Source organism: Ranitomeya imitator, chromosome 2 (assembly GCF_032444005.1).
Source record: "Ranitomeya imitator isolate aRanImi1 chromosome 2, aRanImi1.pri, whole genome shotgun sequence".
Lineage (NCBI taxonomy): Eukaryota > Metazoa > Chordata > Amphibia > Anura > Dendrobatidae > Ranitomeya > Ranitomeya imitator.
In genome coordinates, this window is record NC_091283.1 from 844,457,141 (window position 1) to 844,475,097 (window position 17,957).

The window sequence follows — 17,957 nt, forward strand, 5'->3', positions numbered from 1 at the left end:
TAGGGGGAGCTCACTGCATACAAATTTATATATTTACTACTATGGAGATCACAGTGCATGCAGATTTATACCTTTAACTTTAGTGAGAAGTCTGTGACCCTTTATTTGCCCGAGGACCCTGTATGCCTCTGCAATTTATGCCTATCCATAACAATCTATTCATAGCCAAATACAAGTAGGACTCACGTGCAGCATGTCAAAACTAAGAACAAGCAGAACGATTGGTTAAGGATATGGCGCTAGACCCTGTACATCCGCGGCTCACACTGGAAGGACGCGCCTTCCTACAGTCATTTGTGCTTTAAGAGTGATGTGAAACGCTCCACAGACGCCATGAAAAACCGAATCAACTACAAACAAGTCCGCGGCCGGAGAGCGACGCTCGCCGCACACAACGGCCTCGTACAGCGTCACACACGCACAGCGTCACTCAGCTGTGTGTGTCAGGAGCGGAGAAACTATGTAACAAACGCCGACGACAAATGCAGATCGCTATCAGACAGATAAAAGGCAAAACGGAAACCTGAAAAGCCGCGAGGCCAGAACCTCCGGACGTTTCACATTCAACTTTTTCTTTTTTCCAGGATTTACCCAAGAAATAGGTAACAGATATTTTTGCAGACTTGGATTTACATTGTTTTTGCATGCAATTTCTATTAATGCCTAAATAAAGAGAAAAATTTAATTCAAATTAATTGTGAAATTAAAAAAAAAAAAATTCCTCCCTCCCCCAAAAAAACAAACCAAACAGCTCTGCAGCCCTAAAGGGCGGTCGGTGTGCATCATGTGCACTATAGTGCAGAAATACGTAGTGGTAAAACTAGAGAGGACATAATCCTGACCGTGGAAGACCCCCGCGGGGGGCGCCGGCCCACAAAACAGTCACTATTTACATTACTAGTCGGAATATCGGCAATTATAAAATGGGCGCGAGCGGTCACAGCTTTATGGGGCTGGAAGATCCGGGATTCCATGGTGCAGGCACTTGTCTGTGTAATGTAACCGGAGCGAGACGTACCGCCATATGTCGTCTACAACACCATAAAAGCAACAATAAAGTCCAGCAGTTTGTGGCGGGCGCTCGGAGGTAAGAACGTGCTGCTCAAGTCCAAGACGTTATGACGATTCCCTTTGTGAACTTGGAAAACCTGAAAAAGAAAGAACAGAAACGCAAAATAAGCCGAGCGGTCGGAGGTGTGGGGGGCGCGGACCACCAGGGCGGGTCTTAAGGACTATGTGCAGTACAATGTTGGCACCGCACGGCGGTATTAATGGGACACTAAAGGGCAGCTTAATTTTGGCAACGTTTTATGAATACTTTACGGAATGTTTATTTACACACTGTGAGAAGGTATCCTTTATTCCATTTAGACACTGTATGGCGGTAGGTTTATCGTATAAACACACTGACCGTATTTTTCATCCTATTTACACACTGTATGCCGGTAATATATATATATTATTTACACACTGTATCGCAATATTTTTTTATCCTATTTACATACTGCAGGGCAGTAATTTTTATCCTATTTACACACTATGGCAGTAGTGTTGATATTATTTAGACACTACGTATATGGCAGTAGTTTTACCTTAACACTGCATGGCAGTATTACATATTTAAACACTAAGGCAGTATTTTTTTTTATCATTTACATGCTATATGGCAGTATAATATATATTTACACACTGTATGGCATTTACACTGTAGGGCAGTAGGTGTTCTATTTACACTGTATAACAGCAGCTTTATTGCATTAACACACTATGACAGTATTTTTTTTTATCCTATTTACACAATGTATGGCCGTATGTTTATCCTATTTATAATCAGTATGGTAGTAATTTTTTTTTTTTTTTTTTATCATTTACACGCTGTATGCCAGTAATTATTGACACACTGTATGGCAGTATTTTTATCCTATTTACACACTGTAAGGTAGTATTTTTTATCATTTACGCACTATATGGCAGTGTTATATATTTATACAATGTAGGGCAGTATTTTTTATCATTTACACGCTGTATAGCAGTATTATATATATTATTTACACACTGTATGGAATTTACACACACATATTTTTGGAAACAAAATTCCTTTATACTGCAAAAGAAAAGCAAAGCAGCGACAGCGAAAACATGGTGTGCAGCCGCCTTGCCATGACCCTGACCTATAACCTCCCATCATGCACCTCTGCAGCGGCGCTCTGCATTCCCATGAGCCTTCAGGACAGAAGTCCCCCCCTGCTGCGTGCGAGCGCTCACATCCACTACGGCCGCCATAAAGTGAAATCTTCAGTGTAAAAACATCGAGGAATCAGAAACCTCAGATGAAAGTAAAAGCCGTATAATCCAGGCGGTCAGAGATATGGGCAGGTGAATAGCGGGTGCCGGTGCGGGGTCTGGTAAGAGGCCGGCGGCGGCTTTAGTCTCTCCACGACGGCAGTTACTCAGAGGGCCGTGGATATGTCGCCCTTCTGTTGTGGTCTATTCCAGCTCCCGATGACCCCCGGACCCCCACATATCAGCACAGCACGTTTTACAGTACAGGTGGATTTTTTCCATTTTACCAGTAGATAAAAACAAAGAGGAAAAAAAAAAATCCTGAGTGCATCAATCCTTGGGTCGCGCTATTCAAAGGGATCAGTCCAGCGGCGGCAAAAAATTGTGGCCGAGCGGCGGATGGAGGATCCTCAGTGCAGAGCGACGGGAGGATAAGACGAGACAAAGAGAAAAAAGAAAGAACAGAAAAAAGGAAACAAGTAATAGCAAAAATAAAAAAAACAAAGCATAAAAAATAAAACACAAAAAGTGCTTTTCCTGTAAATTTCTTGCACATTGCAATTCCCCGACATTATTTCCCTTTCAGCTCGGGGCGATCGCTGCGGGGGTCTTATCACCTGTCAGGAAAGACGTTTCCGAAGATAATAAAATAGGTTTAGATGAGACAACTGACATTTAGGAGGAAAGTGGAAATTCTCACCCCAAGATCCACGAAGGTCTTCGCCGCGTTTCTCGCGAGGCACAAAGTGGCACTTTCAGCTGAAAAGGAATAAAAATGACAATGAGCAATGTATCAGAAATTACCGGGAAAGCGAAAGTCGCCACACAGGCGTGTACAGGGCGCAACATGGAGGAAAAGGAAACTGCCTGAACAAGATTCTAAAACAAACAAAAAAATTATATACAATACAATGTATATATAGGCAATGAAGAGAAAATTGTGGCGCTGCACAGCCTGTGAATAAGATGCTGATAAAACGCAGTCAATTGTGGGTGTTTAGACTTCAGTAGCTGGAGGTGCTCGCATGAGGAAAAACAGGCATTCCAATATGAATACAACGAAGAAAAAAATGCGGCAGCACTGTAGAAGCGCTGGTATAGCGCGAAACAGCTGTTGTCTTTCCCTGCTCACTTCCACTATGTCCGCACTCCCCCGAGCCGTGAACACGCTACTATGGATTTTATATCTCCAATAAAGGATTGAACCACGCCATCTGGTGAGTGCTGCCGCATTTTTTTCTTCGTTGTATTCATATTACACTATACACTGCTCAAAAAGATAAAGGGAACACTAAAATCCCACATCCTAGATATCAGTGAATGAAATATTATAGCTGTAAATCTTTATTCATTACATAGTGGAATGTGCTGAGAACAATAAAACCTGAAAATGATCAACGTAAATCACAACTAATATCCCACGGAGGTCTGGAGTTGGAATGATGCTCAAAATCAAAGTGGAAAATGAAGTTACAGGCTGATCCAACTTCAGTGGAAATGCCTCAAGACAAGGAAATGATGCTCAGTAGTGTGCGTGGCCTCCATGTGCCTGTATGACCTCCCTACAATGCCTGGGCATGCTCCTGATGAGGTGGTGGATGGTCTCCTGAGGGATCTCCTCCCAGACCAGGACTAAAGCATCTGTGAGCACAACCCCCATCTGTGGATGTGGGGCACTCAGGCCATCCTCATGGAGTTGGTTTCTAACAGTTTGTGCAGACACATGCACATTTGTGGCCTGCTGGAGGTCATTTTGCAGGGCTCTGGCAGTGCTCCTCCTGATCCTCCTTGCACAAAGGCTGAGGTAGCGGTCCTGCTGCTGGGTTGTTGCCCTCGTACGGCCCCCTCCACGTCTCCTGGTGTACTGGCCTGTCTCCTGATAGCGCCTCCAGCCTCTGGACACTACGCTGACAGACACAGCAAACCTTCTTGCCACAGCTTGCATTGATGTGCCATCCTGGATGAGCTGCACTACCTGAGCCACTTGTGTGAAAGCACAACCAACATTCAAAAGTGACCAAAACATCAGCCAGAAAGCATTGGTACTGAGATGTGGTCTGTGGTCCCCACCTGCAGAACCACTCCTTTATTGAGGGGGTCTTGATAATTGCCAATAATTTCCATCTGTTGTCTATTCCATTTGCACAACAGCAGGAGAAATTGATTGTCAGTCAGTGTTGCTTCCTAAGTGGACAGTTTGATTTCACAGAAGTTTGATTTACTTGGAGTTATATTCTGTTGTTAAAGTGTTCCCTTTATTTTTTGAGCAGTATAATAATAATAATAATCTTTATTTTTATATAGCGCTAACATATTCCACAGCGCTTCACAGTTTGCACACATTTTTATCGCTGTCCCCGATGGGGCTCACAATCTAGATTCCCTATCAGTATGTCTTTGGAATGTGGGAGGAAACCGGAGAACCCGGAGAAAACCCACACAAACACAGGGAGAACATACAAACTCTTTGCAGATGTTGTCCAAGATGGGATTAGAACCCAGGACCCCAGCGCTGCAAGTGCTATCCACTGCGCCCCGTGCTGCCCTAAGTATATAATATATATATATATATATATATATATATATATATATATATATATATATATATATCTGTCAGTCGTCTGTATATACACTGTCCCGTGTTCAAGTAAAAGAGGAAAAAAAAAAAAAAAGAGGGTGCTCGTTCGCCTCCACAAAGAGGGACGCTTGTCCTGCTGTATTTTCTAATTGCTAATAATAAAGTCCTATCTTACATCTCCCACCGCTCCGTGTGAGTAGATGTTACCTGGATGTATTGGATTCATTAGGGGACTACTACTTAACGAAGCATCCTACATTTAGAGGCAATGGTTTCTGATGCCCCCAGGGCCCGATGTACAGGACATACAACCATGATATAACTGAAGATGGAGAGATCTGACAAAGCTGCGGAGACGAGAGAAGAGGAGCCCTTTACTGCATGGCTGAAAAATTACTCCAACGCTGCCCCCAGTGTTCAGATCGGGTACTGCAGCCAAAACCATCCAGCGACTGAAGTCAAATAATCTCTGCTCCAGCCACAAGGCACAAACCCACCATAGGACCATTTGAAGGCCCCTAATGGATTTCTATTTTTATTTAACCCCTCAAATTAAAACGTAATCAAAAATTTGGCACAACGCCCCAATGCATCGTGGGTCTCACTGGGGACCACCACTATCTGAAGGCGGTCTCCATAAAGGACTGCACTACAGAAGGATAGGAGCCGTACGCTTCACAAGCAGGCCTGGAGCGCCATCTACTGCACGGCCATGGAGTCACAACATAAAATAAAACGCATCAAACGGACATTGGAATACAAAGGCAACTGACCGTAGACGGCGACTCTCCGCTCCGTCCTGGCCAGCAGGTATTTGTGCAGGTTCTGGGTGAATTCTCGCTCTGTAACTGGTCCGGTGAAGGTGTGGATGAAGGAGGCGGCAGAGCTGTACGCTTCCAGGATCGGCCCCAGCAGCCTCTGCAGGAAAGTGACGAAGCCGCGGTGCTCCTGCGCTGGGCTCACCTGCAGCACACACCGGTCAGGTCACCGTACGGGAAGGAAATACTCAGCGAGAGGAAAAAGGGCTGCACTATGTAATCCATGCTGTGACTAATGGGGGAGATGGCAACTAAATATCAGACGGTAATGAGATATCAGAGCCTGCTATGACTAATGGGGGAGACGGTAATGAGATATCAGAGCCTGCTATGACTAATGGGGGAGACGGTAATGAGATATCAGAGCCAGCTATGACTAATGGGGGAGACGGTAATGAGATATCAGAGCCAGCTATGACTAATGGGGGAGACGGTAATGAGATATCAGAGCCAGCTATGACTAATGGGGGAGACGGTAATGAGATATCAGAGCCAGCTGTGACTAATGGGGGAGACGGTAATGAGATATCAGAGCCTGCTATGACTAATGGGGGAGACGGTAATGAGATATCAGAGCCTGCTATGACTAATGGGGGAGACGGTAATGAGATATCAGAGCCAGCTATGACTAATGGGGGAGACGGTAATGAGATATCAGAGCCAGCTGTGACTAATGTGGGAGACGGTAATGAGATATCAGAGCCAGCTATGACTAATGGGGGAGACGGTAATGAGATATCAGAGCCAGCTATGACTAATGGGGGAGACGGTAATGAGATATCAGAGCCTGCTATGACTAATGGGGGAGACGGTAATGAGATATCAGAGCCAGCTATGACTAATGGGGGAGACGGTAATGAGATATCAGAGCCTGCTATGACTAATGGGGGAGACGGTAATGAGATATCAGAGCCAGCTATGACTAATGGGGGAGACGGTAATGAGATATCAGAGCCAGCTATGACTAATGGGGGAGACGGTAATGAGATATCAGAGCCAGCTGTGACTAATGGGGGAGACGGTAATGAGATATCAGAGCCAGCTATGACTAATGGGGGAGACGGTAATGAGATATCAGAGCCAGCTGTGACTAATGGGGGAGACGGTAATGAGATATCAGAGCCAGCTATGACTAATGGGGGAGACGGTAATGAGATATCAGAGCCAGCTATGACTAATGGGGGAGACGGTAATGAGATATCAGAGCCAGCTGTGACTAATGGGGGAGACGGTAATGAGATATCGTAAACTGCTCTGACTTTTAGGGGAGCTAGAAATGAGCTATAGGAACCTGCTATGACTAATAGGGGAGGTGATAAGATATCAGAACCTGCTGACTAATAAGGGAGATAGTCAGAGCAGACTGTTCCATATAATTACTAGTAGGGGAGCTAGTAAGATATCAGAGTCTGCTGTGACTAATGGGGGAGATGACAACTAGTCATAAGAACCTGATGTAGCTAGTAGGGAGGGGGAAGATGGCTAGACTTAGGTAGACTTAGGAGCCTGCTGTGACTAGTAGGGCAAGTGGCAACTAGATATGGAATCCTGATGTGATTAATGAGGGGTACAGGGATTTGTGGTGGTGATAAGATGGGGAAACCTGATGTGACAAGTAGCAGGGCAGGAAGGTGAAGGCTAGATGGAGAAGACGTCACTCAGATTAGGTCATCTCTGCTGTGACTAGTAGGGGGAATGGTGACAGCAGGATAAAGAAACTAGTGAAGGCGATGTCCTGACTAGTAAGTCGGTTTGTGAGCCTGGTGTGACGAGCACAGTAATGTCTATGTAATGATGCTGCTATGACTACAAGGACCACTAGAACGGTGACTAGAAACAGACCCCGCTGTGACTAGTAGGGAGAGTGGAACCAAGATGTGGGAACGTCATGTGACTAGAAGGGAAGAGGACGGTGCCCTGACGGAGAACCTGCAATGATCACTAGGGAGCAGTATGGAAGGCGCTGACGTGTCCACTTTGTAGGGGCACTAATTACATGGGTGAAGACCCCTCTATTAATCAGGTCTCTTTTTGTACCTTCAGGTAACGATCTCTTTGCTCCTCCCCAAAATCGCTGTCCTCATCCTCCTCGTCGCTCCTCCATCGCACATGCTCCGCCATCTTGTTGGCCCAGGTGGGCTCCGTGAGGTTCGGGCTCCCATCCTCCTGATCCTCCTTACATTGAAAAACAAAGAAACCACAACCAGGTTCATTCAGGGTCTCCAGCAACATCCGGATGTAATACCGCCAGCCATCACAAGTGCAAGCACGCCCTATACTCCAGTCACATCCAGAGCTGCACTCACACTTCTGCCCATGCACATCCCACCAGCACGCAATGCCAACGTACGCTCCATACTGGCACTGTACCAGCCAGATCTCAGCAGAAAAGTAAATGCAGCTCTGGATGTGACTGGAGTAGGGAACATAATAGGAAAAAAAGCAAATTACCTCTGCCACCAGGAGGACCCCGTATGTGACCAGCCGCTGGACGGCCTCGTGGCACACCTGGTAAAACATCTGACAAGGCTGAAAGACAAACACGGATTTATTCAGGTCTTTCCGTTCTATATCCATATGGTGGCATTACTGGTCATTATAGATGACAGTATGGAGCCGCTACGTGGCCCCGAGTGCTAGTATTACTCATCCACTGTATGGTCCTGCCACACGGGCATCAATTATATGTGACCAATGTATGGTCCTCCTACATGAGCACTAGGTGGCGGTATTACTCATCCACTGTATGGTCCTGCCACATGGGCACTAATTATTATCTATATGTGACCAATGTATGGTCCTCCTACATGAGCACTAAGTGGCGGTATTATTCATCCACTGTATGGTCCTGCCACATGGGCACCAATTATCTATATGTGACCAATGTATGGTCCTCCTAAATGAGCACTAAGTGGCGGTATTACTCATCCACTGTATGGTCCTGCCACAGGGCACGTTATCTGTCCGTGACAAATGTATGGTCCTCCTACATGAGCACTAGGTGGCGGTATTACTCATCCACTGTATGGTCCTGCCACACGGGCAACAATTATCTATATGTGACCAATGTATGGTCCTCCTAAATGAGCACTAAGTGGCGGTATTACTCATCCACTGTATGGTCCTGCGACAGGGCACGTTATCTGTCTGTCACCAATGTATGGTCCTCCTACATGAGCACTAAGTGGCGGTATTATTCATCCACTGTATGGTCCTGCCACAGGGAACCAATCATCTATATGTGACCAATGTATGGTCCTCCTACATGAGCACTAAGTGGCGGTATTACTTATCCACTGTATGGTCCTGCCACATCAGCACTAATTATCTATATGTGACCACTGTATGGTTCTACATGAGCACTAGGTGGCGGTATTATTCATCCACTATAAGGTCCTGCCACAGGGCACTAATTATCTATATGTGACCACTGTATGGTTCTCCTACATCATCACTAAGTGGCGGTATTACTCATCCACTGTATAGTCCTGCCACATTGGCACTAATCTGTATGTGACCACTGTATGGTTCTCCTACATGAGCACTAGGTGGCGGTATTATTCATCCACTATAAGGTCCTGCCACAGGGCACTAATTATCTATATGTGACCACTGTATGGTTCTCCTACATCATCACTAGGTGGCGGTATTAATCATCCACTGTATAGTCCTGCCACATTGGCACTAATCTGTATGTGACCACTGTATGGTCCTCCTACATGAGCACTAGGTGGCGGTATTACTCATCCACTGTATGTATTCACACTCGGCGGCAGTATTTGATCATTGTATGGCAGTCACCTCTCTTACCAGCGCAATCATTCCTTCATTAGCGAGCAGGTAGCACAGGGCGGCGGCGGTGCGCAGCAGTCTCTCCTGGCTGATGGTTCCCTCAGTTGCGTCAGTCGTCCTCCTGTTCTGCTCCACATGCAGAGCGCTCGCTGAAAATCACAAAGACGTGAAGGAGAACTGTACCCAGAACCATCAGGGCCCATGTGCCTGTAGGGAGCGGCCCCGACAGTTAGTGCCGTCCATTAGGCTTAATGATAGCCTCCATCCTGGAGCAGAAATTAGGGGATTGCATCATTAGCAATTGTCTGATTAATTATCCTTTGGAGCTGCTCCCTTATACTCCAGTCACACCCAGAGCTGCACTCACGTCACCCCCAAGTCTCTGCACACCGCATGCCAACAGTGATGCATTGTGGGAGATCAGTCTGCACTGTGCAGGACTCAGAGGTGGAAGCTGAACACATCGTTACAATGTATCGCTACAGCGACAGATCGATTCATCACTATCCATTTATTCAGGCGCTTTTCTTTTTTTGTCTTGTACTCGCTGATGTTATTTTGTGGCAATTTCTTCAACACGGTGAACACAAGTCATAAGTTTGGCACAAAATTTAAAAAAAAAAAAAAAAAATGCTCGTTATCTTTGTCTTTAACTGTTTTTTTCAGACTTTTCTGCACCAAAAGTGGAAAATCTTTTAAAAAGTTGCAAAGATGTGCCAAATTAAAAACTCCTCCAAAAAACCCCACTTCTAGGGGGACTAAGTCGAGTTGCGACATTGGGTAAAATCCGCATTTTATGAATCAGTCTAAGACATGTCGAAAAGTAAACCAGTGTAGGAAAAAAAAAAGACTTAAAAATTAAAGCAGCATAAAACATACAGAAAATAAGAAGCAAATACTAAAGACACTAATAATCGGGAGGAAGATGTGACTCCGTACCCAACTCACAGGGTCACACATCCCAGCCCAGACTGAACAGCGAGTGCAGCTTTGGAGGAAGATGTGACTCCGTACACAACTCACAGGGTCACACTTCCCAGCCCAACCCAGACTGAACAGTGAGTGCAGCTCTGGAGGAAGATGTGACTCCGTACACAACTCACAGGGTCACACATCCCAGCCCAGACTGAACAGCGAGTGCAGCTCTGGAGGAAGATGTGACTCCGTACACAACTCACAGGGTCACACTTCCTAGCCCAACCCAGACTGAACAGCGAGTGCAGCTCTGGAGGAAGATGTGACTCCGTACACAACTCACAGGGTCACACTTCCTAGTCCAACCCAGACTGAACAGCGAGTGCAGCTCTGGAGGAAGATGTGACTCCGTACACAACTCACAGGGTCACACTTCCTAGCCCAACCCAGACTGAACAGCGAGTGCAGCTCTGGAGGAAGATGTGACTCCGTACACAACTCACAGGGTCACACATCCCGGCCCGAACTGAACAGCGAGTGCAGCTCTGGAGTAAGATGCGAATCCGTACACAACTCACAGGGTCACTTCACCTTCTGTATAATGTCGTTGACTCACCCACAATGGCCTCGGTGATGTAGACGTGCAGGACTCCATTACTGTAGAAGTTCAGCTCAAACACGGCTGGGATGTTGGTGTTGGGGGCGATGAAGAACTCATTGCTGGGGCCGGAGTGGGTGATGACCACAGAGTTCCCCAGGAGGTGGATGGCGTGCATGACCACGTCCTCACAGCTGCCGGAGAATCCCAGGTCAAAGTCCCGTGCAAGAACCTCCTCCTTCATGGAGAAGAAGTCCTCCACCAGCACAGAGAGGCTGACACCCTGAGGAACACGACGGCCAGCAGTCAGACATCTGGAGCACTACAGAGACCAGCGCAATGACCGCGACTCACCTCCCGATAGCGGTACAGCAGCAGACAGGCCACGATGTGGGTGGACATGACGGCACAGCACTGGTCAGCGGCTGCAGGAGAAACGACAAGAAATGAAAACGTCACATGAAGGTGAAGCAGAATCCACAGCTGCAGCCGGGGAAGGGTTAACACGGGCAACACCAAAACATCAGGAATGCAGTGAGCGTCACCGGCCCAGAGCAAGCAGAGGAGGAGAAGAGGAGTCAGGGACATCACCGAACACCACAACCCAGTAATGGCTGATACCAGGGAGTAATAGATTGTGGTCTCCTGTCCTGCAGTCTCCTCCCCAGTAATGGCTGATAACAGGGAGTAATAGATTGTAGTCTCCTCCCCAGTAATGGCTGATAACAGGGAGTAATAGATTGTAGTCTCCTGTCCTACAGTCTCCTCCCCCAGTAATGGCTGATAACAGGGAGTAATAGATTGTGGTCTCCTGTCCTACAGTCTCCTCCCCAGTAATGGCTGATAACAGGGAGTAATAGATTGTGGTCTCCTGTCCTACAGTCTCCTCCCCCAGTAATGGCTGATAACAGGGAGTAATAGATTGTAGTCTCCTGTCCTACAGTCTCCTCCCCCAGTAATGGCTGATAACAGGGAGTAATAGATTGTGGTCTCCTGTCCTACAGTCTCCTCCCCCAGTAATGGCTGATAACAGGGAGTAATAGATTGTGGTCTCCTGTCCTATAGTCTCCTCCCCCAGTAATGGCTGATAACAGGGAGTAATAGATTGCAGTCTCCTGTTCTACAGTCTCCTCCCCAGTAATGGCTGATAACAGGGAGTAATAGATTGCAGTCTCCTGTCCTACAGTCTCCTCCCCCAGTAATGGCTGATAACAGGGAGTAACAGCCTGGATGTTACATTTTATCCCTCTGTATAATTGCTGGTGGTATATTATAGGTTATAGATTATGTTCCGCTCACTGAACAGCACGTGATTTGCCAGGTTGGTGATGATTTGCCTCCTGATGGCGCTGTCCACTCGCAGGTCGGGGGTGCCGCTGACCGCGCTTTCAGTCGCAGCATCAGTCGGTCTAAAAACAAAACAAAACAAAGTGAACAAAAAAGTGTCAAATATTTACACTAATGTAACAAACAAAACACAAGGTTCCACCTTTTAAAGGGCCAGCGTCCAGGCCTCAGTCTATAAAAGTTTTATTAACATTTGATAAAACCTTTTGCAACTTTCTTAAATAGAGCAAGTCAGCAGGTCGGGAGCGCGCAGAGGTCTCTGTAATTTTATTTGAGTAATTTACCAATTGTAAATTATAAAATCTCCAGGCAGTTTCAGCGAGAAGGGACTTTTTACTTTGTGGTCATTTTATGGTCCTTACATGGCGGCTCTGCTCCGTGTTCCTCTGGAGCTTTGTCTTTTTGACCTGGTGTCATCCTCAACTATTTTTGGGGAAGTTCACCCAGATCTTTGTATCAGACGACATTCCCGCTGAATATTCGCCATCAATAGATGAGGTGAAAGTTTGCTACAATGTATCAGTCTGGAGTATTGGCGGTTTAGCTCACAGCAGATTTTCAGGCCCAGATACATTTGTAACAAACCCTCAGTTCTGAGGAGCATTACATCAGGACCGGGTTTACGGGATGTCAACAAGGACATTAAATTCACTGACAGCAAGCGGAGATCTGGAGCGAGACGTCTACACTGTGCCGTCATTGCGGCTCACCTGGAGGACAGGATGGCGGGCAGCAGGGCTTGCTCCAGGCTCAGGGGCGCGGGGGTCGGCTTCTGTACTTGGCTCTCCAGATATTCCTGAAAAAACATTTACAACTTTTATAAAACTTATTTCTCACTTTTAAGAATTTAAAAAAACAAAACAAAAAACAACTTATTTTTTCTACTTTTATTAAGTTCTTGGAAAGCTGAGTGGCAGCAGACAGGGCAGCCATTACCAGGACTTGTCACCCAGCTTTCCAGTTTAGTGGTCAGTATAGGGATCCTGTGTGTGATGTACTGGCGGCCATATTGCTTATCACCCAGCTTTCCCAGAATCGGATAGGAGAATGACTGAATGGACTTTCTTATATAAAATTACATCTGTGTCGGGGGGTCACTTACTTTAAGAGAGAAAGGCTGGGCGAAGTCCATGCGCACGCAGCCGTAGTTCTTCCTGAGCATCCTGAAGACCCCCCTGGCGATGCCCCAGAGACTCTCGTCTTGTTTGGGCTTCCCCTTAAGACATAATGATAAGGTGAGGACCATCTTCATCCAAGGATTTACAGCCGAAAGGGCGATACATGGCGCCACTCACCAGCTGCTCGCTGTTATAATGTCCCTCAATGATCCGATCGTAGGAAATTCCCACCGGAATGATGAGGACGTCGGGGACTGATCCCCCACTGAGGGTGTCCACAATGACGGACAGCAGGCCGGCCCTTCCGCACGACGTCTTCCCACTGCGGGAGCGCGTCCCCTCCAGAAAGATCTCCAGGAACTGCTGCTGACGAAGGAGCTGCTCGATGTACTGGAAGACAGACGCTACAGGGTTAAGTGTGGAACCAGGGAAACACCCGGAGTCACCACCAGAGGGCGCTGCGGACACACCGGAAGTTACCACCAGAGGGCGCTGCGGAGAGTGCCGGAGAATGAAGAGTATCCAACTTATGTAGCGCCAACATATTCCACAGCGCGGTACAGAGCATGTGAGCCCCAATGGGGACAGTGATAATCTATAGAGATGGAGTCATGTGTGATACTGTCTGCTGAGCCGTGTATCTAATCCTCTCCTGTGTGATACTGTCTGCTGAGCCGTGTATCTAATCCTCTCCTGTGTGATACTGTCTACTGAGCCGTGTATCTAATCCTCTCCTGTGTGATACTGTCTGCTGAGCCGTGTATCTAATCCTCTCCTGTGTGATACTGCCTGCTGAGCTGTGTATCTAAATCTATATGATACTGTCTGCTGAGCCGTGTATCTAATCCTCTCCTGTGTGTATACTGCTGAGCTGTGTATCTAATCCTCTCCTGTGTGACACTGCTGAGCTGTGTATCTAATCCTCTCCTGTGTGATACTGCTGAGCTGTGTATCTAATCCTATCCTGTGTGATACTGCTGAGCTGTGTATCTAATCCTCTCCTGTGTGATACTGTCTGCTGAGCTGTGTATCTAATCCTCTCCTGTGTGACACTGCTGAGCTGTGTATCTAATCCTATCCTGTGTGATACTGTCTGCTGAGCTGTGTATCTAATCCTCTCCTGTGTGATACTGACTGCTGAGCTGTGTATCTAATCCTCTCCTGTGTGATACTGTCTGCTGAGCCGTGTATCTAATCCTCTCCTGTGTGATACTGTCTGCTGAGCCGTGTATCTAATCCTATCCTATGTGATACTGACTGCTGAGCTGTGTATCTAATCCTCTCCTGTGTGTATACTGCTGAGCTGTGTATCTAATCCTCTCCTGTGTGACACTGCTGAGCTGTGTATCTAATCCTCTCCTGTGTGATACTGCTGAGCTGTGTATCTAATCCTATCCTGTGTGATACTGCTGAGCTGTGTATCTAATCCTCTCCTGTGTGATACTGCTGAGCTGTGTATCTAATCCTCTCCTGTGTGATACTGACTGCTGAGCTGTGTATCTAATCCTCTCCTGTGTGATACTGCTGAGCTGTGTATCTAATCCTCTCCTGTGTGATACTGTCTGCTGAGCTGTGTATCTAATCCTCTCCTGTGTGATACTGACTGCTGAGCTGTGTATCTAATCCTCTCCTGTGTGATACTGCTGAGCTGTGTATCTAATCCTCTCCTGTGTGATACTGTCTGCTGAGCTGTGTATCTAATCCTATCCTGTGTGATACTGACTGCTGAGCTGTGTATCTAATCCTCTCCTGTGTGATACTGCTGAGCCGTGTATCTAATCCTCTCCTGGGTGTATACTGCTGAGCTGTGTATCTAATCCTCTGTGTGATAATGCTGAGCCGTGTATCTAATCCTCTCCTGTGTGATACTGCTGAGCCGTGTATCTAATCCTCTCCTGTGTGATACTGCTGAGCCGTGTATCTAATCCTCTCCTGGGTGTATACTGCTGAGCTGTGTATCTAATCCTCTGTGTGATACTGCTGAGCCGTGCATCTAATCCTCTCCTGTGTGATACTGCTGAGCCGTGTATCTAATCCTCTCCTGGGTGTATACTGCTGAGCTGTGTATCTAATCCTCTGTGTGATACTGCTGAGCCGTGTATCTAATCCTCTCCTGTGTGATACTGCTGAGCCGTGTATCTAATCCTCTCCTGTGTGATACTGCTGAGCCGTGTATCTAATCCTCTCCTGGGTGTATACTGCTGAGCTGTGTATCTAATCCTCTGTGTGATACTGCTGAGCTGTGTATCTAATCCTCTCCTGTGTGATACTGCTGAGCCGTGTATCTAATCCTCTCCTGTGTGATACTGACTGCTGAGCTGTGTATCTAATCCTTCCCCGTCAGTGACGGCAGCACATGGTGCGACGCTGTGTGTTCGGACTATTATTATCCCGGCACGTACCCCGTGCAGCAGGGAGCGGTACAGAATGTCCTTCTTGCCATCTGGGGTCTCGTCCAGTTTCCGTCGGATGAAGAATCCCCCCAGTAAGTGGATCAATGTGCTGCGAGAGAAGACGAGAATAGTCAGAGAAGCATCTGCTGGGGGTAGTAGTACCCGGATAACATCAAGGGCAGACTGCAGGGGATCGAGTTCACGCTGTATTTTTAGATCAGGACATTGACCTCAATTCTTCGTGTCGTCCTGAACGGAGATCTACTCCCACAGCAGTCACAGATGCCGCACTGGTGCAATGTGTCGGCTTACCACAGAGTTCAGTCTGAGCCTCCTGATTCATGGCTAGAATATGAGCACCGCGGACTGGAGCAGCGGCGCAGGTTCTCACCTGAAGATCGGGATGTTCAGGTTGTTCCCGGCGGCGATGTGTGGGGCTTTAATGTTGTGGCAGAACAAGACGAATGTGAGCAGCAGGTAGTCGATGTGCGACTTGTGTACGGGCAGGAAGATGAGCGGAGCCTTCATCTAGAAAAGCCAAAGACCCGGGTCAGTCCCACGATCAGCGGCGCCAACATGTCGCAGCGCACCAGAGACATTAGGTGTCAAAATGTCGCCTCCGCTGCAACTGTGGGACGCAATGTTCCTTCATATATAAAAAACCGGACAACAGTTATAAACCGCGGTCACAGCACCGACTAAAGCTGGGGAGGTCGGCGTCTCCACGCACCTCGGCGGCCGCCTTCTTCACCATCTCCATCTGACCCTTGTGGATCTGAATGTTCCAGAAGAAGCCATTAAAGAGTTTCAGCAAAACCCAACCCGTCAACCTGCAGAAAGGAACAAAACAGAAAAATATGTGCAAAATCCAGAAGAGGGGAGAGGAGGGAGATGAGGCTGCAGATCTCACCTACAGAGTAAGAGGGAGGCGGGGAAGGAGATAGAGACGACTGATTGGTTCACAGCAAATCGCACAACTAAGCATGCATCAGTATGAAAAGACCACCAGATCCTACCAGAGGATCACAGAAACAAAAAGATCTTCCCAGAAGGCAGCACACAGACCTGCAGATTACAAAGTGCAGCACGGAAACCAGCAGGTCCCGCCACAGGGCAGCACGGAAACCAGCAGGTCCCGCCACAGGGCAGCACGGAAACCGGCAGATCCCATCAGAGGGCAGCATGGAAACCGGCAGATCCCGTCAGAGGGCAGCACGGAAACCGGCAGATCCCGCCAGAGGGCAGCACGGAAACCGGCAGATCCCGCCAGAGGCCAGCACGGAAACCGGCAGATCCCGCCAGAGGCCAGCACGGAAACCGGCAGATCCCGCCAGAGGCCAGCACGGAAACCGGCAGATCCCGCCAGAGGCCAGCACGGAATCCGGCAGATCCCGCCAGAGGCCACCACAGAATCCGTCAGATCCCGCCAGAGGCCAGCACGGAATCCGGCAGATCCCGCCAGGGGCCAGTACGGAATCCGGCAGATCCCGCCGTAGGCCAGCACGGAATCCGGCAGATCCCGCCAGAGGCCAGTACGGAATCCGGCAGATCCCGCCGTAGGCCAGCACGGAATCCGGCAGATCCCGCCAGAGGCCAGCACGGAATCCGGCAGATCCCGCCAGAGGCCAGCACGGAATCCGGCAGATCCTGCCAGAGGCCAGCACGGAATCCGGCAGATCCCATAAGAGGCCAGCACGGAATCTGGCAAATCCCATAAGAGGGCAGCACAGAAACCAGCAGATCCTGCCGTATTAAACTAGAGAAACCATTCAAACCCACTACAGGAAAGCTGAGCTACTAGTGGAAACATGAGAAACACTTTGCTAGATGAAAGGAGGAAAATCTGCAAAACCCACAAGAGGAAAAAAAATTAAAACAAAACAAACTAGTGGATCCCGAAGGGGATCCAGCAGATCTCATGCAAATTCTGGGGGAATTTCACAGATATCTCGCCACGGGAAAGAGGGAGGAATGTTTTGTGCTGGACGGGTTTTCCCCTGATGGACGTCATCTTCTTCCTTCTTTGGGATCCGCTACAAAATTGATACATTGGAACCTCAGACAGACCGAGGACCTGATCCCACAACCTGATCATCAGATCCCATAACTGCAGGG

The 17,957-nt window shown here is 47.7% G+C and overlaps 1 protein-coding gene across 1 annotated transcript in view; it reads right to left on the reverse strand.

Annotated features, from left to right (window-relative positions):
- Positions 1-668: 668 nt before the first annotated feature.
- The window catches only part of GPAM (glycerol-3-phosphate acyltransferase, mitochondrial), a 29,437-nt gene continuing 12,148 nt past the window's right edge, over positions 669-17,957 (reverse strand). Inside the window, exons 7-21 of the mRNA XM_069754287.1 lie at positions 16,573-16,672; positions 16,234-16,370; positions 15,852-15,951; positions 13,627-13,839; positions 13,434-13,547; positions 13,042-13,127; positions 12,284-12,393; positions 11,339-11,409; positions 11,003-11,267; positions 9,490-9,620; positions 8,131-8,208; positions 7,717-7,854; positions 5,635-5,824; positions 2,984-3,042; positions 669-1,148 (exon numbers count right to left, since the gene is read on the reverse strand). Of these exons, the coding sequence (XP_069610388.1) occupies positions 1,032-1,148; positions 2,984-3,042; positions 5,635-5,824; positions 7,717-7,854; positions 8,131-8,208; positions 9,490-9,620; positions 11,003-11,267; positions 11,339-11,409; positions 12,284-12,393; positions 13,042-13,127; positions 13,434-13,547; positions 13,627-13,839; positions 15,852-15,951; positions 16,234-16,370; positions 16,573-16,672 (1,909 nt within the window). The 3' untranslated portion in view covers positions 669-1,031. The remainder of the gene's footprint in view (positions 1,149-2,983; positions 3,043-5,634; positions 5,825-7,716; positions 7,855-8,130; positions 8,209-9,489; positions 9,621-11,002; positions 11,268-11,338; positions 11,410-12,283; positions 12,394-13,041; positions 13,128-13,433; positions 13,548-13,626; positions 13,840-15,851; positions 15,952-16,233; positions 16,371-16,572; positions 16,673-17,957) is intronic.